We start from the raw sequence: 18,008 nt of genomic DNA on the forward strand, positions 1-18,008 counted from the left end.
TGATATGAAAGTCATAGCATATGCAGCCGACGTGATGATTTTGGAAGAAAATGAGCAGCAAATGGAAGAACAATTAAATACCAGGCAGAGAATCATTGAAGAAGCAGACATAGAAATCAGATTAACAAATGTAAGGTAACGAAAATTAGCGGGAGAAATAAAGTGAAAGACGTAAGCTGTAATGGAGAAAGTATTGAAGAACTACACTCCTGGAAATGGAAAAAAGAACACATTGACACCGGTGTGTCAGACCCACCATACTTGCTCCGGACACTGCGAGAGGGCTGTACAAGCAATGATCACACGCACGGCACAGCGGACACACCAGGAACCGCGGTGTTGGCCGTCGAATGGCGCTAGCTGCGCAGCATTTGTGCATCGCCGCCGTCAGTGTCAGCCAGTTTGCCGTGGCATACGGAGCTCCATCGCAGTCTTTAACACTGGTAGCATGCCGCGACAGCGTGGACGTGAACCGTATGTGCAGTTGACGGACTTTGAGAGAGGGCGTATAGTGAGCATGCGGGAGGCCGGGTGGACGTACCGCCGAATTGCTCAACACGTGGGGCGTGAGGTCTCCGCAGTACATCGATGTTGTCGCCAGTGGTCGGCGGAAGGTGCACGTGCCCGTCGACCTGGGACCGGACCGCAGCGACGCACGGATGCACGCCAAGACCGTAGGATCCTACGCAGTGCCGTAGGGGACCGCACCGCCACTTCCCAGCAAATTAGGGACACTGTTGCTCCTGGGGTATCGGCGAGGACCATTCGCAACCGTCTCCATGAAGCTGGGCTACGGTCCCGCACACCGTTAGGCCGTCTTCCGCTCACGCCCCAACATCGTGCAGGCCGCCTCCAGTGGTGTCGCGACAGGCGTGAATGGAGGGACGAATGGAGACGTGTCGTCTTCAGCGATGAGAGTCGCTTCTGCCTTGGTGCCAATGATGGTCGTATGCGTGTTTGGCGCCGTGCAGGTGAGCACCACAATCAGGACTGCATACGACCGAGGCACACAGGGCTAACACCCGGCATCATGGTGTGGGGAGCGATCTCCTACACTGGCCGTACACCACTGGTGATCGTCGAGGGGACACTGAATAGTGCACGGTACATCCAAACCGTCATCGAACCCATCGTTCTACCATTCCTAGACCGGCAAGGGAACTTGCTGTTCCAACAGGACAATGCACGTCCGCATGTATCCCGTGCCACCCAACGTGCTCTAGAAGGTGTAAGTCAACTACCCTGGCCAGCAAGATCTCCGGATCTGTCCCCCATTGAGCATGTGTGGGACTGGATGAAGCGTCGTCTCACGCGGTCTGCACGTCCAGCACGAACTCTGGTCCAACTGAGGCGCCAGGTGGAAATGGCATGGCAAGCCGTTCCACAGGACTACATCCAGCATCTCTACGATCGTCTCCATGGGAGAATAGCAGCCTGCATTGCTGCGAAAGGTGGATATACACTGTACTAGTGCCGACATTGTGCATGCTCTGTTGCCTGTGTCTATGTGCCTGTGGTTCTGTCAGTGTGATCATGTGATGTATCTGACCCCAGGAATGTGTCAATAAAGTTTCCCCTTCCTGGGACAATGAATTCACGGTGTTCTTATTTGAATATCCAGGAGTGTATATGCTTTCAGGTATCTAGGAGGTAAATTCACCAAGGAAGGAAACATCAAGAACGAAATTTTCGAGATAATGCTGTTGTGTATGACTTCATACAGAAATGATAAGCGAACAAGTTAACACCACAAACAGAAGATTTACTTGACCTCTTTTTCTCCAAGTGAGCAATGACTCATTACAAATGATGCAGCAAGAAATGGACATCAGCTATCAGTGTCAACACGGATGAGGCAAAGGCAGCATTGGCCTAGTGTCCCTTTTAAGAGGCTCCAAGCGCGAGTGGGTTGTGGGCTGCCGCTGGCCGCCGCAGAGGGCGCTCGTCCGAAGCCACTGGAGGCGTGGCTCAGCCGGCGCGCACCATTGAGTCCGCCAGATCCCGCATGACGGCTGTCGGCGTTACACGGAAACTTGGGATAGTATCGATACGTGATACCCCAAATAAGAAATATTTCAAAATTTTATAATTTTGCGTTGAACATTCGAAACTGAAAAAATACCTGCCAAAGCAAAAGATATGCACTATGTGATCAAAAGTGTCCGGACGACACCAAAAACATACATTTTTCATATTAGGTGCACTGTGCTGCCACATACTCCCAGGTACTACATATCAGCGACTTCAGTAGTCGTTAGACATCGTGAGAGAGCAGAATGGGGCCCTCCGCGGATCTCACGGACTTCGAACGTGGTCAGATGATTGGGCGTTACTTGTGTCATACGTCTGTACGCGAGATTTCCACAATCCTAAACATCCCTAGGTCCACTGTTTCTGATGTGATAGTGAAGTGGAAACGTGAAGGGACACGTACAGCACAAAAGCGTAAGTCTGCCGACAGTGGAAATGAGTCGTAATGTGTAATAGGCAGACATCTATCCAGACCATCAAGCAGGAATTCCAAACTGCATCAGGATCCACTGCAAGTATTATGACAGTTAGGCGGAAGGTCAGAAAACTCGGATTTCATGGTCGAGCTGCTACTCATAAGCCATACGTCACTCCAGTAAATGCCTAAAGATGCCTCGCTTGTAGTAAGGACTATTGAACAGTGGAAAAACGTTGTGTGGAGTCAAGAATCACGGTACACAATGTGGCGACCCGATGGTGGGGTGTGGGTATGGCGAATGCCCGGTGAACTTCATCTGCCAGCGCGTGTAGGGCCAACAGTAAAATTCGGAGGCAGTGGTGCTATGGTGTGGTCGTCTTTTCATGGAGGGGCTTGCACCGTTTGTTGTTTCGCGTGGCACTATCACAGCACAGGCCTACATTGATGTTTTAAGCACCTTCCTGCTTCCCACTGTTGAACAGAAATTCGGGGATGGCGACTACACCTTTCAACACGATCGAGCACCTGTTCATAATGCACGGCCCATTGCGGAGTGGTTACACCACAATAACCTCACTGAAATGGACTGGCCTACGCAAAGTCCTGACCTGAATCCTATAATACGCCTTTGGGATGTTCTGACGCGCCAACTTCGTGCCAGGCCTTACAGACCGATATCGATACCTCTCCTCAGTGCAGCACTCTACATCTACATCTACATCTACATCTACATTTATACTCCGGAAGCCACCCAACGGTGTGTGGCGGAGGGCACTTTACGTGCCACTGACATTACCTCCCTTTCCTGTTCCAGTCGCGTATGGTTTGCGGGAAGAACGACTGTCTGAAAGCCTCCGTGTGCTCTCGAATCTCTCTAATTTTACATTCGTGATCTCCTCGGGAGGTATAAGTAGGGGGAAGCAATATATTCGATACCTCATCCAGAAACGCACCCTCTTGAAACCTGGCGAGCAAGCTACACAGCGATGCAGAGCGCCTCTCTTGCAGAGTCTGCCACTTGAGTTTGCTAAACGCTATCACGCTTACCAAATAACCCTGTGACGAAACGCGCCGCTCTTCTTTGGATCTTCTCTATCTCCTCCGTCAACCCGATCTGGTACGGATCCCACACTGATGAGCAATACTCAAGTATAGGTCGAACGAGTGTTTTGGAAGCCACCTCCTTTGTTGTTGGACTACATTTTCTAAGGACTCTCCCAATGAATCTCATCCTGGTACCCGCCTTACCAACAATTAATTTTATATGATCATTCCACTTCAAATCGTTCCGCACGCATACTCCCAGATATTTTACAGAAGTAACTGCTACCAGTGTTTGTTCTGCTATCATATAATCATACAATAAAGGATCCTTCTTTCTATGTATTCTCAATACATTAAATTTGTCTATGTTAAGGGTCAGTTGCCACTCCCTGCACCAAGTGCCTATCCGCTGAAGATCTTCCTGCATTTCGCTGCAATTTTCTAATGCTGCAACTTCTCTGTATACTACAGCATCATCCGTGAAAAGCCGCATGGAACTTCAGACACTATCTACTAGGTCATTTATATATATTGTGAAAAGCAATGGTCCCATAACACTCCACTGTGGCACGCCAGAGGTTACTTTAACGTCTGTAGACGTCTCTCCATTGATAACAACATGCTAAAAACTCTTCAATCCAGCCACACAGCTGGTCTGATATTCCGTAGGCTCTTACTTTGTTTATCAGGCGACAGTGCGGAACTGTATCGAACGCCTTCCGGAAGTCAAGGAAAATGGCATCTACCTGGGAGCCTGTATCTAATATTTTCTGGGTCTCATGAACAAATAGAGCGAGTTGGGTCTCACACGATCGCTGTTTCCGTGATCCATGTTGATTCCTACAGAGTAGATTCTCGGTTTCCAAAAACGACATGATACTCGAGCAAAAAACATGTTCTAAAATTCTACAACAGATTGATGTCAGAGATGTAGGTCTATAGTTTTGCGCATCTGCTCGACGACCGTTCTTGAAGACTGGGACTACCTGTTCTCTTTTCCAATCATTTGGAACCTTCCGTTCCTCTAGAGACTTGCAGTACACGGCTGTTAGAAGGGAGGCAATTTCTTTTGCGTACTCTGTGTAGAATCGAATTGGTATCCCGTCAGGTCCAGTGGACTTTCCTCTGTTGAGTGATTTCAGTTGCTTTTCTATTCCTTGGCCACTTATTTCGATGTCAGCCATTTTTTCGTTTGTGCGAGGATTTAGAGAAGGAACTGCAGTGCGGTCTTCCTCTGTAAAACAGCTTTGGAAAAAGGTGTTTAGTATTTCAGCTTTACGCGTGTCATCCTCTGTTTCAATGCCATCATCATCCCGGAGCGTCTGGATATGCTGTTTCGAGCCACTTACTGATTTAACGTAAGACCATTTTCTGTCAAGTCGGTACATAGAATTTTACTTCCGAATTCACTGAACGCTTCACGCATAGCCCTCATTACGCTAACTTTGACATCGTTTAGCTTCTGTTTGAGAGGTTTTGGCTGCGTTTAAACTTGGAGTGAAGCTCTCTTTGCTTTCGCAGTAGTTTCCTAACTTTGTTGTTGAACCACGGTGGGTTTTTCCCGTCCCTCACAGTTTTACTCGGCACGTACCTGTCTAAAACGCATTTTACGATTGCCTTCAACTTTTTCCATAAACACTCAACATTGTCAGTGTCGGAACAGAAATTTTCGTTTTGATCTGTTAGGTAGTCTGAAATCTGCCTTCTATTACTCTTGCTAAACAGATAAACCTTCCTCCCTTTTTTTATATTCGTATTTACTTCCATATTCAGGGTTGCTGCAACGGCCTTATGATCACCGATTCCCTGTTCTGCACTTACGGAGTCGAAAAGTTCGGGTCTGTTTGTTACCAGTAGGTCCAAGATGTTATCTCCACGAGTCGGTTCTCTGTTTAATTGGTCGAGGTAATTTTCGGATAGTACACTCACTATAATGTCACTCGATGCTCTGTCCCTACCACCCGTCCTAAACATCTGAGTGTCCCAGTCTATGTCTGGTAAATTGAAATCTCCACCTAAGACTATAACATGCTGAGAAAATTTATGTGAAATGTATTCCAAATTTTCTCTCAGTCGTTCTGCCACTAATGCTCCTGAGTCGGGAGGTCGGTAAAAGGTGCCAATTATTAACCTAGCGCGGTTGTTGAGTGTAACCTCCACCCATAATAATTCACAGGAACTATCCACTTCTACTTCACTACAGGATAAACTACTACTAACAGCGACAAACACGCCACCACCGGTTGCATGAAATCTATTCTTTCTAAACACCGTCTGTGCCTTTGTAAAAATTTCGGCAGAATTTCTCTGGCTTCAGCCAGCTTTCTGTACCTATAACGATTACATCTTCGGTGCTTTCTATCAGCGCTTGAAGTTCCGGTACTTTACCAATGCAGCTTCGACAGTTTACAATTACAATACCGATTGCTGCTTCGTCCCCGCACGTCCTGACTTTGCCCCGCACCCTTTGAGGCTGTTGCCCTTCCTGTACTGTACCTAAAAAACCGCCCAGTCCACGCCACACAAACTCTGCTACCCGTGTAGCCGCTTGCTGCGTGTAGCACTCACTTCACTCTGTGAAGAATGGGCTGCCATTCCCCAAGAAACCTTCCAGCACCTGACTGAACGTATGCCTGCGGGAGTGGAAGCTGTCATCAAGGCTAAAGGTGGGCCAACACCTTCCAGCATTACCGACGGAGGGTTCCTGGAACTTGTAAGTCATTTTCAGCCAGGTGTCCCGATACTTTTGATCACATAGTGTACAAGTCTCATTATCTGCCAGTTTTGATCTATAGATCAGAACGTTGGACAAAGAAAGATCTGAGCGGAACGCTGGCAGCAGGGATGCGCTTTCTGTGAGGGATCCTGGGAGGACGAGATGGGACGGGATAAGGAATAAAGCAATACGAAACACCCTTCAGATCAATCCAGGGTATGACCGAAGACTAACTGGAAGACCACGAGCAAAATGGAGAGGTCATGTGACGGATGATGCGAACTGTAATGGGAGGAAATGCTGAATGACAGACTGGGAGAAATGAGAAGCTTGGAAGAAATCAGAAACGTTTCAGGAAGAAGAAGATGATGATGACATATGTCCTTGCAGATTCTGAACAGTACTTAGCGGAGTATACTTCGCGCCAATAATTACCATGTACTGTGCTATTATATTCATGCGTTGGGTGAAGGAAAAATGATTGTGCCTAGTCTATGCTACCTTATACGCGTGATTGCTACGTGAGATGCATGACGATGACTGATTTGTATAGAGTGGCACTGACGGTACTGCTGTTCCGTGTCGCGCGGGTTTTCTTCAACCTGAGATACTGCAGCACGGAATAAATCGCCAAAGCAGCAGGCACCACGAAGCGTGGTAAAGCTAATGTCGTATTCCCGCCTTGACGGGTTTGGCATAACCATATCAGATACGAGCACAACTGTCTCAGAGGTAAAGTTCATAGAAAAGTAAAGTAAAAAATGTTCAAATGTGTGTGAAATCTTATGGGACTTAACTGCTAAGGTCATCAGTCCCTAAGCTTACACATTACTTAACCTAAATTATCCTAATGACAAACACACACGCCCATGCCCAAGGGAGGACTCGAACCTCCGCCGGGACCAGCCGAGTAAAGTAAAGCCTGTGCTGCTATCCCACGACAGCGCTATTGGTCGACTGTAGGCACAGTACAGCCTATCTACACCGCGGCAGTACGAGGAGGAAGGTAGCAGGCCAATCGCCCGTCCGCCTTTTACCCGCGGGAAAATCACGTGTGCTCAGTGAATGGCAGGCTGAGTGGACGTGCTGCATTCATACATGCTTGAGCCGAAACATTACGACCACCTTGTCAATTCATTTTGGTCCACCTCTGGAACGCAATACAGCAGCGATCCTGCATGGGATGCATTCGACAAGTCGTTGGTAGGTTTCCGGAAGTATGTGGCAGCAGATGTCTTCACACTGGTCACGCATTTCTCACAAATTACTGACAAGTGCGTCGTGGGCGCGGAACATGAAGCGTTTTAACTTCTGATAGATAGTATGTTTAGGTCACGATCGCCGTTAATTTTATTTCAGACCTGCTGCGTCTTGATTAAGCGTTCAGACAAACCGTGTAATTCTTCTTTAATGTGGACCTTTTCTCCCCTGCAGTTTTTGTCCTGGAAGCTGAAAAGTTTTCCCAAATTACAGCTTTCTATTAAATGGCAAAAAGCACTTCTGTATACATACATACACTCCTGGAAATTGAAATAAGACCACCGTGAATTCATTGTCCCAGGAAGGGGAAACTTTATTGACACATTCCTGGGGTCAGATACATCACATGATCACACTGACAGAACCACAGGCACATAGACACAGGCAACAGAGCATGCACAATGTCGGTACTAGTACAGTGTATATCCACCTTTCGCAGCAATGCAGGCTGCTATTCTCCCATGGAGACGATCGTAGAGATGCTGGATGTAGTCCTGTGGAACGGCTTGCCATGCCATTTCCACCTGGCGCCTCAGTTGGACCAGCGTTCGTGCTGGACGTGCAGACCGCGTGAGATGACGCTTCAACCAGTCCCACACATGCTCAATGGGGGACAGATCCGGAGATCTTGCTGGCCAGGGTAGTTGACTTACACCTTCTAGAGCACGTTGGGTGGCACAGGATACATGCGGACGTGCATTGTCCTGTTGGAACAGCAAGTTCCCTTGCCGGTCTAGGAATGGTAGAACGATGGGTTCGATGACGGTTTGGATGTACCGTGCACTATTCAGTGTCCCCTCGACGATCACCAGTGGTGTACGGCCAGTGTAGGAGATCGCTCCCCACACCATGATGCCGGGTGTTGGCCCTGTGTGCCTCGGTCGTATGCAGTCCTGATTGTGGCGCTCACCTGCACGGCGCCAAACACGCATACGACCATCATTGGCACCAAGGCAGAAGCGACTCTCATCGCTGAAGACGACACGTCTCCATTCGTCCCTCCATTCACGCCTGTCGCGACACCACTGGAGGCGGCCTGCACGATGTTGGGGCGTGAGCGGAAGACGGCCTAACGGTGTGCAGGACCGTAGCCCAGCTTCATGGAGACGGTTGCGAATGGTCCTCGCCGATACCCCAGGAGCAACAGTGTCCCTAATTTGCTGGGAAGTGGCGGTGCGGTCCCCTACGGCACTGCGTAGGATCCTACGGTCTTGGCGTGCATCCGTGCGTCGCTGCGGTCCAGTCCCAGGTCGACGGGCACGTGCACCTTCCGCCGACCACTGGCGACAACATCGATGTACTGTGGAGACCTCACGCCCCACGTGTTGAGCAATTCGGCGGTACGTCCACCCGGCCTCCCGCATGTCCACTATACGCCCTCGCTCAAAGTCCGTCAACTGCACATACGATTCACGTCCACGCTGTCGCGGCATGCTACCAGTGTTAAAGACTGCGATGGAGCTCCGTATGCCACGGCAAACTGGCTGACACTGACGGCGGCGGTGCACATATGCTGCGCAGCTAGCGCCATTCGACGGCCAACACCGCGGTTCCTGGTGTGTCCGCTGTGCCGTGCGTGTGATCATTGCTTGTACAGCCCTCTCGCAGTGTCCGGAGCAAGTATGGTGGGTCTGACACACCGGTGTCAATGTGTTCTTTTTTCCATTTCCAGGAGTGTATATAATCATCTTTTCCTTACAACAGGGAATCACTTCGTTAAAAAAGTGTGTAAACAGTCCTCTATCTGGCACTGATGCTGTAAGATGTCCAGTCAGTTCCGCTGAGTGCAAATCGGCCGAATTAAACTCGATTGTTCCGTCACGCTCATTGTCAGGATACTCCTGTTCCATGGTGCGCAGGTTATCTCCAACCCAGAACACTGCACCATAAATCAAATGTGTGTGAAATCTTAAGGGACTTAACTGCTAAGGTCATCGCCGGCCGCGGTGGCCGAGCGGTTCTATGCGCTTCAGTCCGGAACCGCGCGACTGCTACGGTCGCAGGTTCGAATCCTGCCTCGGGCATGGTTGTGTGTGATGTCCTTAGGTTGGTTAGGTTTAAGTAGTTCTAAGTTCCAGGGGACTGATGACCTCAGATGTTAAGTCCCATAGCGCTCAGAGCCATTTGAACCATTTTTGGTCCGCAGCTCGTGGTCGTGCGGTAGCGTTCTCGCTTCCCACGCCCAGGTTCCCGGGTTCGATTCCCGGCGCGGTCAAGGATTTTCTCTGCCTCGTGATGACTGGGTGTTGTGTGATGTCCTTAGGTTAGTTAGGTTTAAGTAGTTCTGAGTTCTAGGGGACTGATGACCATAGATGTTAAGTCCCATAGTGCTCAGAGCCATTTGAACTTTGAACCATTTTTGCTAAGGTCATCAGCCCCTAAGCTTACACACTACTTAACCTAAATTATCCGAGCGACAAACACACACACCCATGCCCGAGGGAGGATTCGAACCTCCGCCGGGACCAGCCGCACAGTCCATGAGTACACTGCACCATATAATAAACCGGCAAAACAGCAGGCACCGCGAAGCGTGGTAAAGCTGCTGTCGTGATCCTACCTTGCAGACACGCTGCGTCCGTCCACATCCGTAAAATGCGCAAATAAAATACAGACTTCCGAACAGTATGTGATTCTAAATTGCTTAAATAATAAAACAAATACTTTCAAACGTCGCGACCATCATTCGTCGACTTTTGGTAACACATCACTTATGCTACACCACAAATATGGTTCCAGATGTGTTCCATCGTTCCAACGGGTTCATGTCTTGAACGAAGTCGTCTTCCTGCGTGGGTTGTTGTTTTATTTTGAAATAAACACACTATTTCGTAATTTAACGGTTAGTTCATTTAGGGCGCCTACAACTGTCACCTCACATCTGTCAGCATTCTTTTTCATATTCTTCTATTCCTCTTCTCTCCATCGTTTCTGGGATGATATTTAGGCACATTTTCAGTGTTTTTCCTCATCTCTTTCCTTCAGGAGATTGCCATGAAAGTACTCTCTTGCACCATGTATCTTCATGAGTTCTTATGAGATGTTGTCGTTCTTCTATTCTATCCGTAGTACTATAAGGAATCTGCGTCCTTCCTACTATTTCCTCATTCCTTGCGTGGTCAAATCGGGAAACTGTACATGCTCTTCGTAAGTGGTCCATTTCTAAAGCTCTTGGTCCCTTTTTATTTCTGTGAGTTTCCAGCACTCACTACTATTGCTTATTACTGGTTGCACGGTGGATTTGTATAAATACATTTTAACTTTTAAACACATTTTTGAAGATCAATGTACAGAATTTAATTTTTGGATGGCTGCCCTTCCCTGCCTGATTCGTTGTTGGATATCTCTGTCACATCTCCCGTCGCTTCACAGGATACTACCCAGCTATTTAAACTCTTTACACACTTTAATAAGAAGTCCATCATGTCCAAGCTACTTCAATCTTCTTCATTACGTAGAAGGAATATGTATGTAAGGCATGTTGGATGATATATTCCCCTCATCTGTGTGGAGGAAGCAACATGTGATGGCATCCCTAGTAAAAGTTTCGCACAACCATAGCAGGTACGATCACAACTCTATCAGACGTAAAGTATATACAGAAGTATAGTAAAGTCTGTGGCGCCAGCCCCTCACCAGCCTATTGGCCACACGGTACAGCCTTCACCGCAGTACTAGGAAGAGGAGGGTGGTGGACCATCACCCAGCCCGCCTTTTACCCCCGGCAGAGACCTCGAGTACTCAATTGATGGCAAGCTGAGTGGACCCTAAGCGAGACAGAGTCCGGTACGTCCAGCGCTGTAATGGGCCACCCGCTAGACCACCATTCATATGAGACAAGGAAAAACGGTTTCTGTCACTGTGTCAGCATAAAACAGTGTGTGTTATGAAACAAACCGTTTATTTCAAAATTAAACAGCAGTCTACACTGGAAAATGTCCTTCAAGAAATTCATAGCGCTCAGGACCTGTAAATACAAAAGACCAACGAGTTCAGAGCAGGTGAATTTGGCAGCTAAGACACCAACATGAGCCCACTATCATGTTTTTAAGAAAAACCACTGTAGCACCTTTATGGCCTTGTGACACGGACAGTTGCTCTGCAGGAAGATGTCGTCGCCTTCTGATTAGGGATCAAGCACCAAAGGATGCACACAGCCAACAATAATGTTCACACAGGCCGCAGCTTTCGATTGCTACCACAGGTGTCATGGAAGCCAAGGTGAATGTCAACGATAGCATAATATTGCCCTCATTCAGTCAGATAGTGATAAGATTTCAAAGTGGTGCAAACATTGACAACTTACTTTGAATTTCAAGAAACGTAAAACTGTGCCCTCTAAAAAACAAAAAAAATGAAAGAAAAAATATCTTCTAGCTATAATATCAGTGATAGTCAACTTTAATCGGTCCACTCGTACAACAAGCTCGATGAAACACTTTGTGTTGATATGAAATGGAAAGATCGCATAGGCTAAGTTGAAGGTAAAACAGGTGGCAGACACTAGTTGATCGGTAAAACATTAGGGAAATGTCATCATTCTACAAAGGAGAACGCTTACAAATCGCTCGTTTGACTCATTCTAAAATATTACTGAAGTGTGTGGAACCCACTCTATGTAGGATGAAGGACGAACACTGGATATTACACGCACAGTGAAGGGCAGCAAGAGTGGTCAGAGTTTGATTTATCCATGGGCAAGAGACACACAGATTCACAGACACTGAAGAAACTGAACTGGCAAACACTTGAAGATAGACGCAAACTATCCCGAGAAATTATATATAAAGCGTCTGTTCTTTCGGACATGTCTGAAAATAAGACACCACATATATGCAGAGGATTCGGTGGTCTGTTGGGTTGATAATATGTTCACCACACACACACACATATATATATATATATATATATATATATATATATATATATAATGAAGGCGAGGACGGCCAATGATCCCTTCAGTCCAGATGCACACCAGGCTCGAACTCTTGTGGGAAACGGCGAAATGCCGCGAGTAATGAGGATCGTGGACAAGGGGCGCTACACTAGTAGTGTGCGAATAAGTTGAGAATTTGGGTGTAACGGGAGGCGTGCTAGCGTAGTTCGTGCAGCTGCATGACCACTGTGTCTGGATGGCTTAATAGTCAGAGCATCTGCCTAGTAAGCAGGAGACCCGCGTTCGAATCTCAGTCAGGCACAAATTTTCAACTTTCCCCATTGACTTAAATCAATTTCCATTTGCAACCAATATCTGTAATTGCTTTCTGTCTTTATCCCTGAAAACCTACTTAAGAAACTTCTCGAACTAGCCTTAAATGACGAATTTAGGAAAATAACACAACTCTCTACGTATCAACCCCCAAAGGATTCTGAGGACAAGATTACATTAACATGAAGTAGCCTCTACCATGTACTTGACAGTGATTTGCAGAGTGTGGATGCAGATGTGGATGTAAATCAGCCTACATCTGTGGCACGGTGCACTTTTCGGGCAGGTGGATGACGACCTATTCAGACTCATATGACCATTGACCAGCTTGATTCATTCGACCAGGCAACACCTTTAGATTGATCGACAGGTCCAGCCTCGATCATGCCATGTCATGTTCACTGCCCCCCCCCCCCCCCCCATGCACTGGACCTGGGTCCGATTGCCAGTCGGGTTGGAGATTTTCTCCGCTTGGGGACTGGGCGTTGTGTTGTCCTCATCATCAATTTATCCTCATCATCGGCCGCAAGTCGCCCAATGCGGCGCCGACTGAAACAAGGCTTGCACTTGGCGGCCGAACCCGAATGGGACCTCCCAGCCAACAATACCATACGGTCATTTCATTTTTCACTGCAGTTGTAGCTGACTTATTCGTTGGGTCAAAATGGGAACCAGTAGTTTTTCTAATACAGAACCTCATGTTTAGCAATGTGCGCTGACAGGGTGGCCCGAAAGATTTATGCCTGGACAAGCACTGTCATCTATCATCAAATCTATGGCACATCGCCACCTATCCTACACTGACCTTTACATTCCTTGAAAAATCGTGAGCCTCCAACAAGTTGTCGCGCACTCATGGTTTCACCAACCCACAACTTCTTTCCTTAGTTGCCCAAGGCAGTAGCACCCACCATCCAACTAGCGTCGCTGCTCCATGATGCTCTTTCCCAGGTGCCGAACCATCACAACCTTACCTTTAACTAAAGGGAAATATTTATGACGTAGCTGTTTTCGGCGTTGAAATAATTCGACAGCTGCACCTGAAAATTTGTACTGGACCGGGACTCGAACCAGGATGCTCCACTTCCCTAGAAATGTTGCGTTAACCGTCTCAGCCACCGGAACACACTTCTAGTCCGACCCAAATTCCCAAGTGCTGCTCACCACCGATGAAGGCTCCGTTCATTTTTCCTATTGCTCTCAGCTCACTGTATTTCCGCAAGAACGATGGTATGCATCTGCATTGAAGGAATCATATACCCCCCAGGCGTATCTGTGTGGTCTCTGTTCCTTGTCAGTGAATCTCCCCATGTGCGAACTGTAACTTCATTAGAATGATTTCCCAATCGTCTCCACCAACCGACGCTTCAATCCCGGGTCCACCCATCCTGATTTAGGTTTTCCGTGATTTCCCTAAATCGCTCCATGGAAATGCCTGGATGGTTCCTTTGAAAGGCCACGGCCAACTTCCTTCCCCGTCCTTCCCCAATCCGATGAGACCGATGAACTCGTAGTTTGGTCTCTTCCCCCAAACAACCCAACCCAACCATCCACCAAACGAGGTGGCGCAATGGTTAACACACTGGACTCGCATTCGGGAGGACGACGGATCAATCCCGCGTCCGGCCATCCCGATTTAGATTTTCCGTGATTTTGCTAAATCGCCCCAAGCAGATGCCGGGGTGTTCCTCTGAAAGGGCACGGACGACTTCCTTCCGAATCCTTCCCTAATCCGATGAGACCTATGACCTCACAGTCTGGTCTTCCCCCCCCCCCCCCCAAATCAATCCAATCCAATCGTCTCTGCTTATATGCGTTCATTAACGCGTCACATATGCGCAGTGCCACCGGCTGATATTCAGTCTCGCGACAGTCAGCGGTCATAACGTTTTTGCTAATCAGTGTATACAACCTATGGAATCGCTTGATAAAACATTACTCAACACTGCTGTGTAAGAATTGTAAAATTTCACATTGTTTCGCTATCACTGGCTACCACAGAGAGAGCACATTTTTGGACATACTACACTTAGATTTAAAAATGTACCGGTAACACAAGGCAGTGAAACGCATGAGGCGTCGGTTTGTAGCCAGGAGGTGGTATGTTGAGAAAACCCGCAGTGGATGCGTGTGTGCCTGCCGCAGGCTGCGGGCGCTGCCGCTGTGGTGGCTGGCGGCGGCCTTGCTGGTGCCTCCGGCGGCCGGAAGCGGCGGGATAGACTGCCGGCGCACCCCCGACGGCAGCACCACGCCGCGCACCCAGCTCGTCGACGACCGCTTCAAGATCACCGTCAGCGGCAACCCCGACAGCTACGTGCCCGGCGAGAGATACCTAGGTACTTCCACATTGCACTCATTTTTAATATTTTTTATTTCCTTACAGCCAACTTCAAAAACTAAATAAACAAATTGGTATAACCAACACACCAAAGATACGGGAACCTTGGAAGGAACGAGAGAAATTTTTGTGATAGGGGAGAAATCGCAAAGGAAGTCCCACGGGGTTCAATTTTGGCTCCACTCCTATTCATTATACATTTTTATTTATTTATTTATTGTTCCGTGGGACCAAATTAAGGAGAAGTCTCCATGGTCATGGAACGAGTCAATACATGAAATTATACCACGATAGTAGAAACAGAAAAAATGAAATACAAGAAACATATACAGGCGACAAATCGTAAGTTTAAATGAAGAAAATCAACAATATAACACTTGAATTTGCTTAATTTTTCAGCTCTTCCAGGAGCTCCTCGACATAATAGAAGGAGTGAGCCATGAGGAAACTCTTCAGCTTAGACTTAAAAGTGTTTGGGCTAAGATTTTTGAGTTCTTGTGGTAGCTTATTGAAAATGGATGCAGCAGAATACTGCACTCCTTTCTGCACAAGAGTTAAGGAAGAGCATTCCACATACAGATTTGATCTCTGCCTAGTATTAACTGAGTGAAAGCTGCTAACTCTTGGGAATAAGCTAATATTGGTAACAACAAACGACATTAAAGAAAATATATACTGTGAGGGCAATGTCAGAATTCCCAGACTATTGAATAGGGGTCGACAAGAGGTTCTCGAACTTAACACCACATATAGCTCGAACAGCCCGTTTTTGAGACAAAAATACCCTTTTTGAATGAGAAGAATTACCCCAAAAAATAATACCATACGACATAAGCGTATGAAAATATGCGAAGTAGACTACTTTTCGTGTTGAACTGTCACTTATTTCAGATACTGTTCTAATGGTAAATAGAGCAGCATTTCGTTTCTGAACAAGATCCTGAACATGGGCTTTCTACAACAGCTTACTATCTATCCGAACGCCTAAGAACTTGAACTGTTCTGTCTCGCCTATAATATACCCATTCTGTCTGATCAAAATATTGGTTCTTGTTGAATTGTGAGTTAGAAACTGTAAAAACTGAGTCTTACTGTGATTTAGCATCAAATTATTTTCCACAAGCCACGAACTTATTTCATGAACTACATTATTTGATACTGTTTCAATATTACACACAAGATCCTTCACTACCAAGCTGGTGTCATCAGCAAACAGAAATATTTTGGAATGACCTGTAATACTAGAAGGCATATCATTTATATAAATAACAAACAGCAGTGGCCCCAGCACCGACCCTTGGGGAACGCCCCACTTAACAGTGCCCCAATGGGACTGAACATCAGTACCACTCTCAGTATTGCGGAAAATTACCTTCTGCATTCTGTTCTTAAAGTAACAGGCGAACCAATTGTAAGCTACTCCCCTTACTCCATAATGGTCTAACTTCTGCAGTAATACTTTGTGGTCAACACAGTCAAAAGCCTTCGTTAAATCAAAGAAAACACCTAGCGTTCGCAACCTTTTATTTAATCTGTCCAAAACCTCATTATACATGAGAATGACATTTCACTTAACATTCATCGTTTTGCAGATTATACTTGTGATATAATAAATCCTATTACAGAGAATGCAACAGAAGAAATTGTTAACGTTATTCTTAAAAGAATTATTAACAACTTCATTCATTACAAATGAGCTCTGTTTTGAGGAAACACATTATAGTCTGTTCTGTGCAACAAATAGTCATACTAACAATTGCTATAGCACATGAACAGGATTCAGTAAATAGTGTAGAATGTTCCAAATATTTGTTGTACATGTTAACAAAAACTTGTACTGGAAGAAACATGTTACTGAGCTGCTCAGGCGAATTCGGCTAATTTTTACCTTCGTATAATTGATTAGGAAGAATTTCCTGCGGTAACTCATCACTTAAAAAAATATGGTTGTACAACTGCGAGCATTAAAATAATACGTGGTGTTCATTCTATAATTTTGCAGGTACCCATTCAACTTCAACTGCACTTACACAAGTTATGAAATTATTCAAAATGAACCCTCATAATTTGAGAAGAATAGTTATGTCCATACATGGTGACAGTTATTGAATTATATGAAATAATATCGTTATAACTTTTGAACGGTTAGGACGTCCAAACTGCACAGTTGGCCGGGGACATGATGGGAATTGATGTGATGTGTTTAGCTCGGTTAAACGATGAAGCTCACATTCATTTCGATGGATTCATCAGTAAGCAAAATTGGCTCATTTGGGGGACTGAGAATCCGCATATCGCTATCGAGAAGTCTCTTGACCCGCAACAGGTGACTGTGTGGTGTGCAATATCCAGTCACAAAATAATCGGTGCGATATTCCTTGATGGGTCGGTGACTTCTGAACGGTACGTAAAGGTTTGGGAAGATGATTTCACCCCCATCATCCATAGTGACTCTGATTTCGATAATATGTGCTTCACACATGACGGAGCTCGACCCCATCGAAGTAGGAGAGAGATGTACTGGAGGAGCACTTTGGGGACCGCATTCTGGCTGTGGGGTACCCAGAGGCCACTGGCATGGGCTCGATTGGCCTCCATATTCTCCAGATCTGAACGCATGTGACTCCTTTTTGCGGGGCTATATTAAAGACAAGGTGTACAGCAATAACCCCAAAACCATTGCTGAGCTAAAAACAGCCACTCAGGTGGTCATCAACAGTATCGATGTTACGACACTTCAGCGGGTCATGCCGTATTTCCTTATTCGTCTGTGTCACATCAACCCCAATTATAGCAGGCACATCAATTATGTCATAACCTAAATCTAAATATCTGCAGTGAAGTTTACATGTTGAATAAAGTGTGTGCACGCCATAGTTTGTAACTAATTTACGTTTTGTAAATAATAGATTTCACCTATCAGTCGTCCTTTGGAATATTTATTGGCAGATCTAGATTTCGGCTAGCAACTAACCATTCTCAATGCACTATC

The 18,008-nt window shown here is 46.5% G+C and overlaps 1 protein-coding gene across 1 annotated transcript in view; it reads left to right on the plus strand.

Moving 5' to 3' along the window:
• The window catches only part of LOC126176226 (spondin-1-like), a 499,217-nt gene that overhangs the window by 11,890 nt on the left and 469,319 nt on the right, over positions 1 to 18,008 (plus strand). Inside the window, exon 2 of the mRNA XM_049923370.1 lies at positions 14,824 to 15,014. Within this exon, the coding sequence (XP_049779327.1) occupies positions 14,824 to 15,014 (191 nt within the window). The remainder of the gene's footprint in view (positions 1 to 14,823; positions 15,015 to 18,008) is intronic.

The sequence above is a fragment of the Schistocerca cancellata genome, chromosome 3, assembly GCF_023864275.1.
Source record: "Schistocerca cancellata isolate TAMUIC-IGC-003103 chromosome 3, iqSchCanc2.1, whole genome shotgun sequence".
Lineage (NCBI taxonomy): Eukaryota > Metazoa > Arthropoda > Insecta > Orthoptera > Acrididae > Schistocerca > Schistocerca cancellata.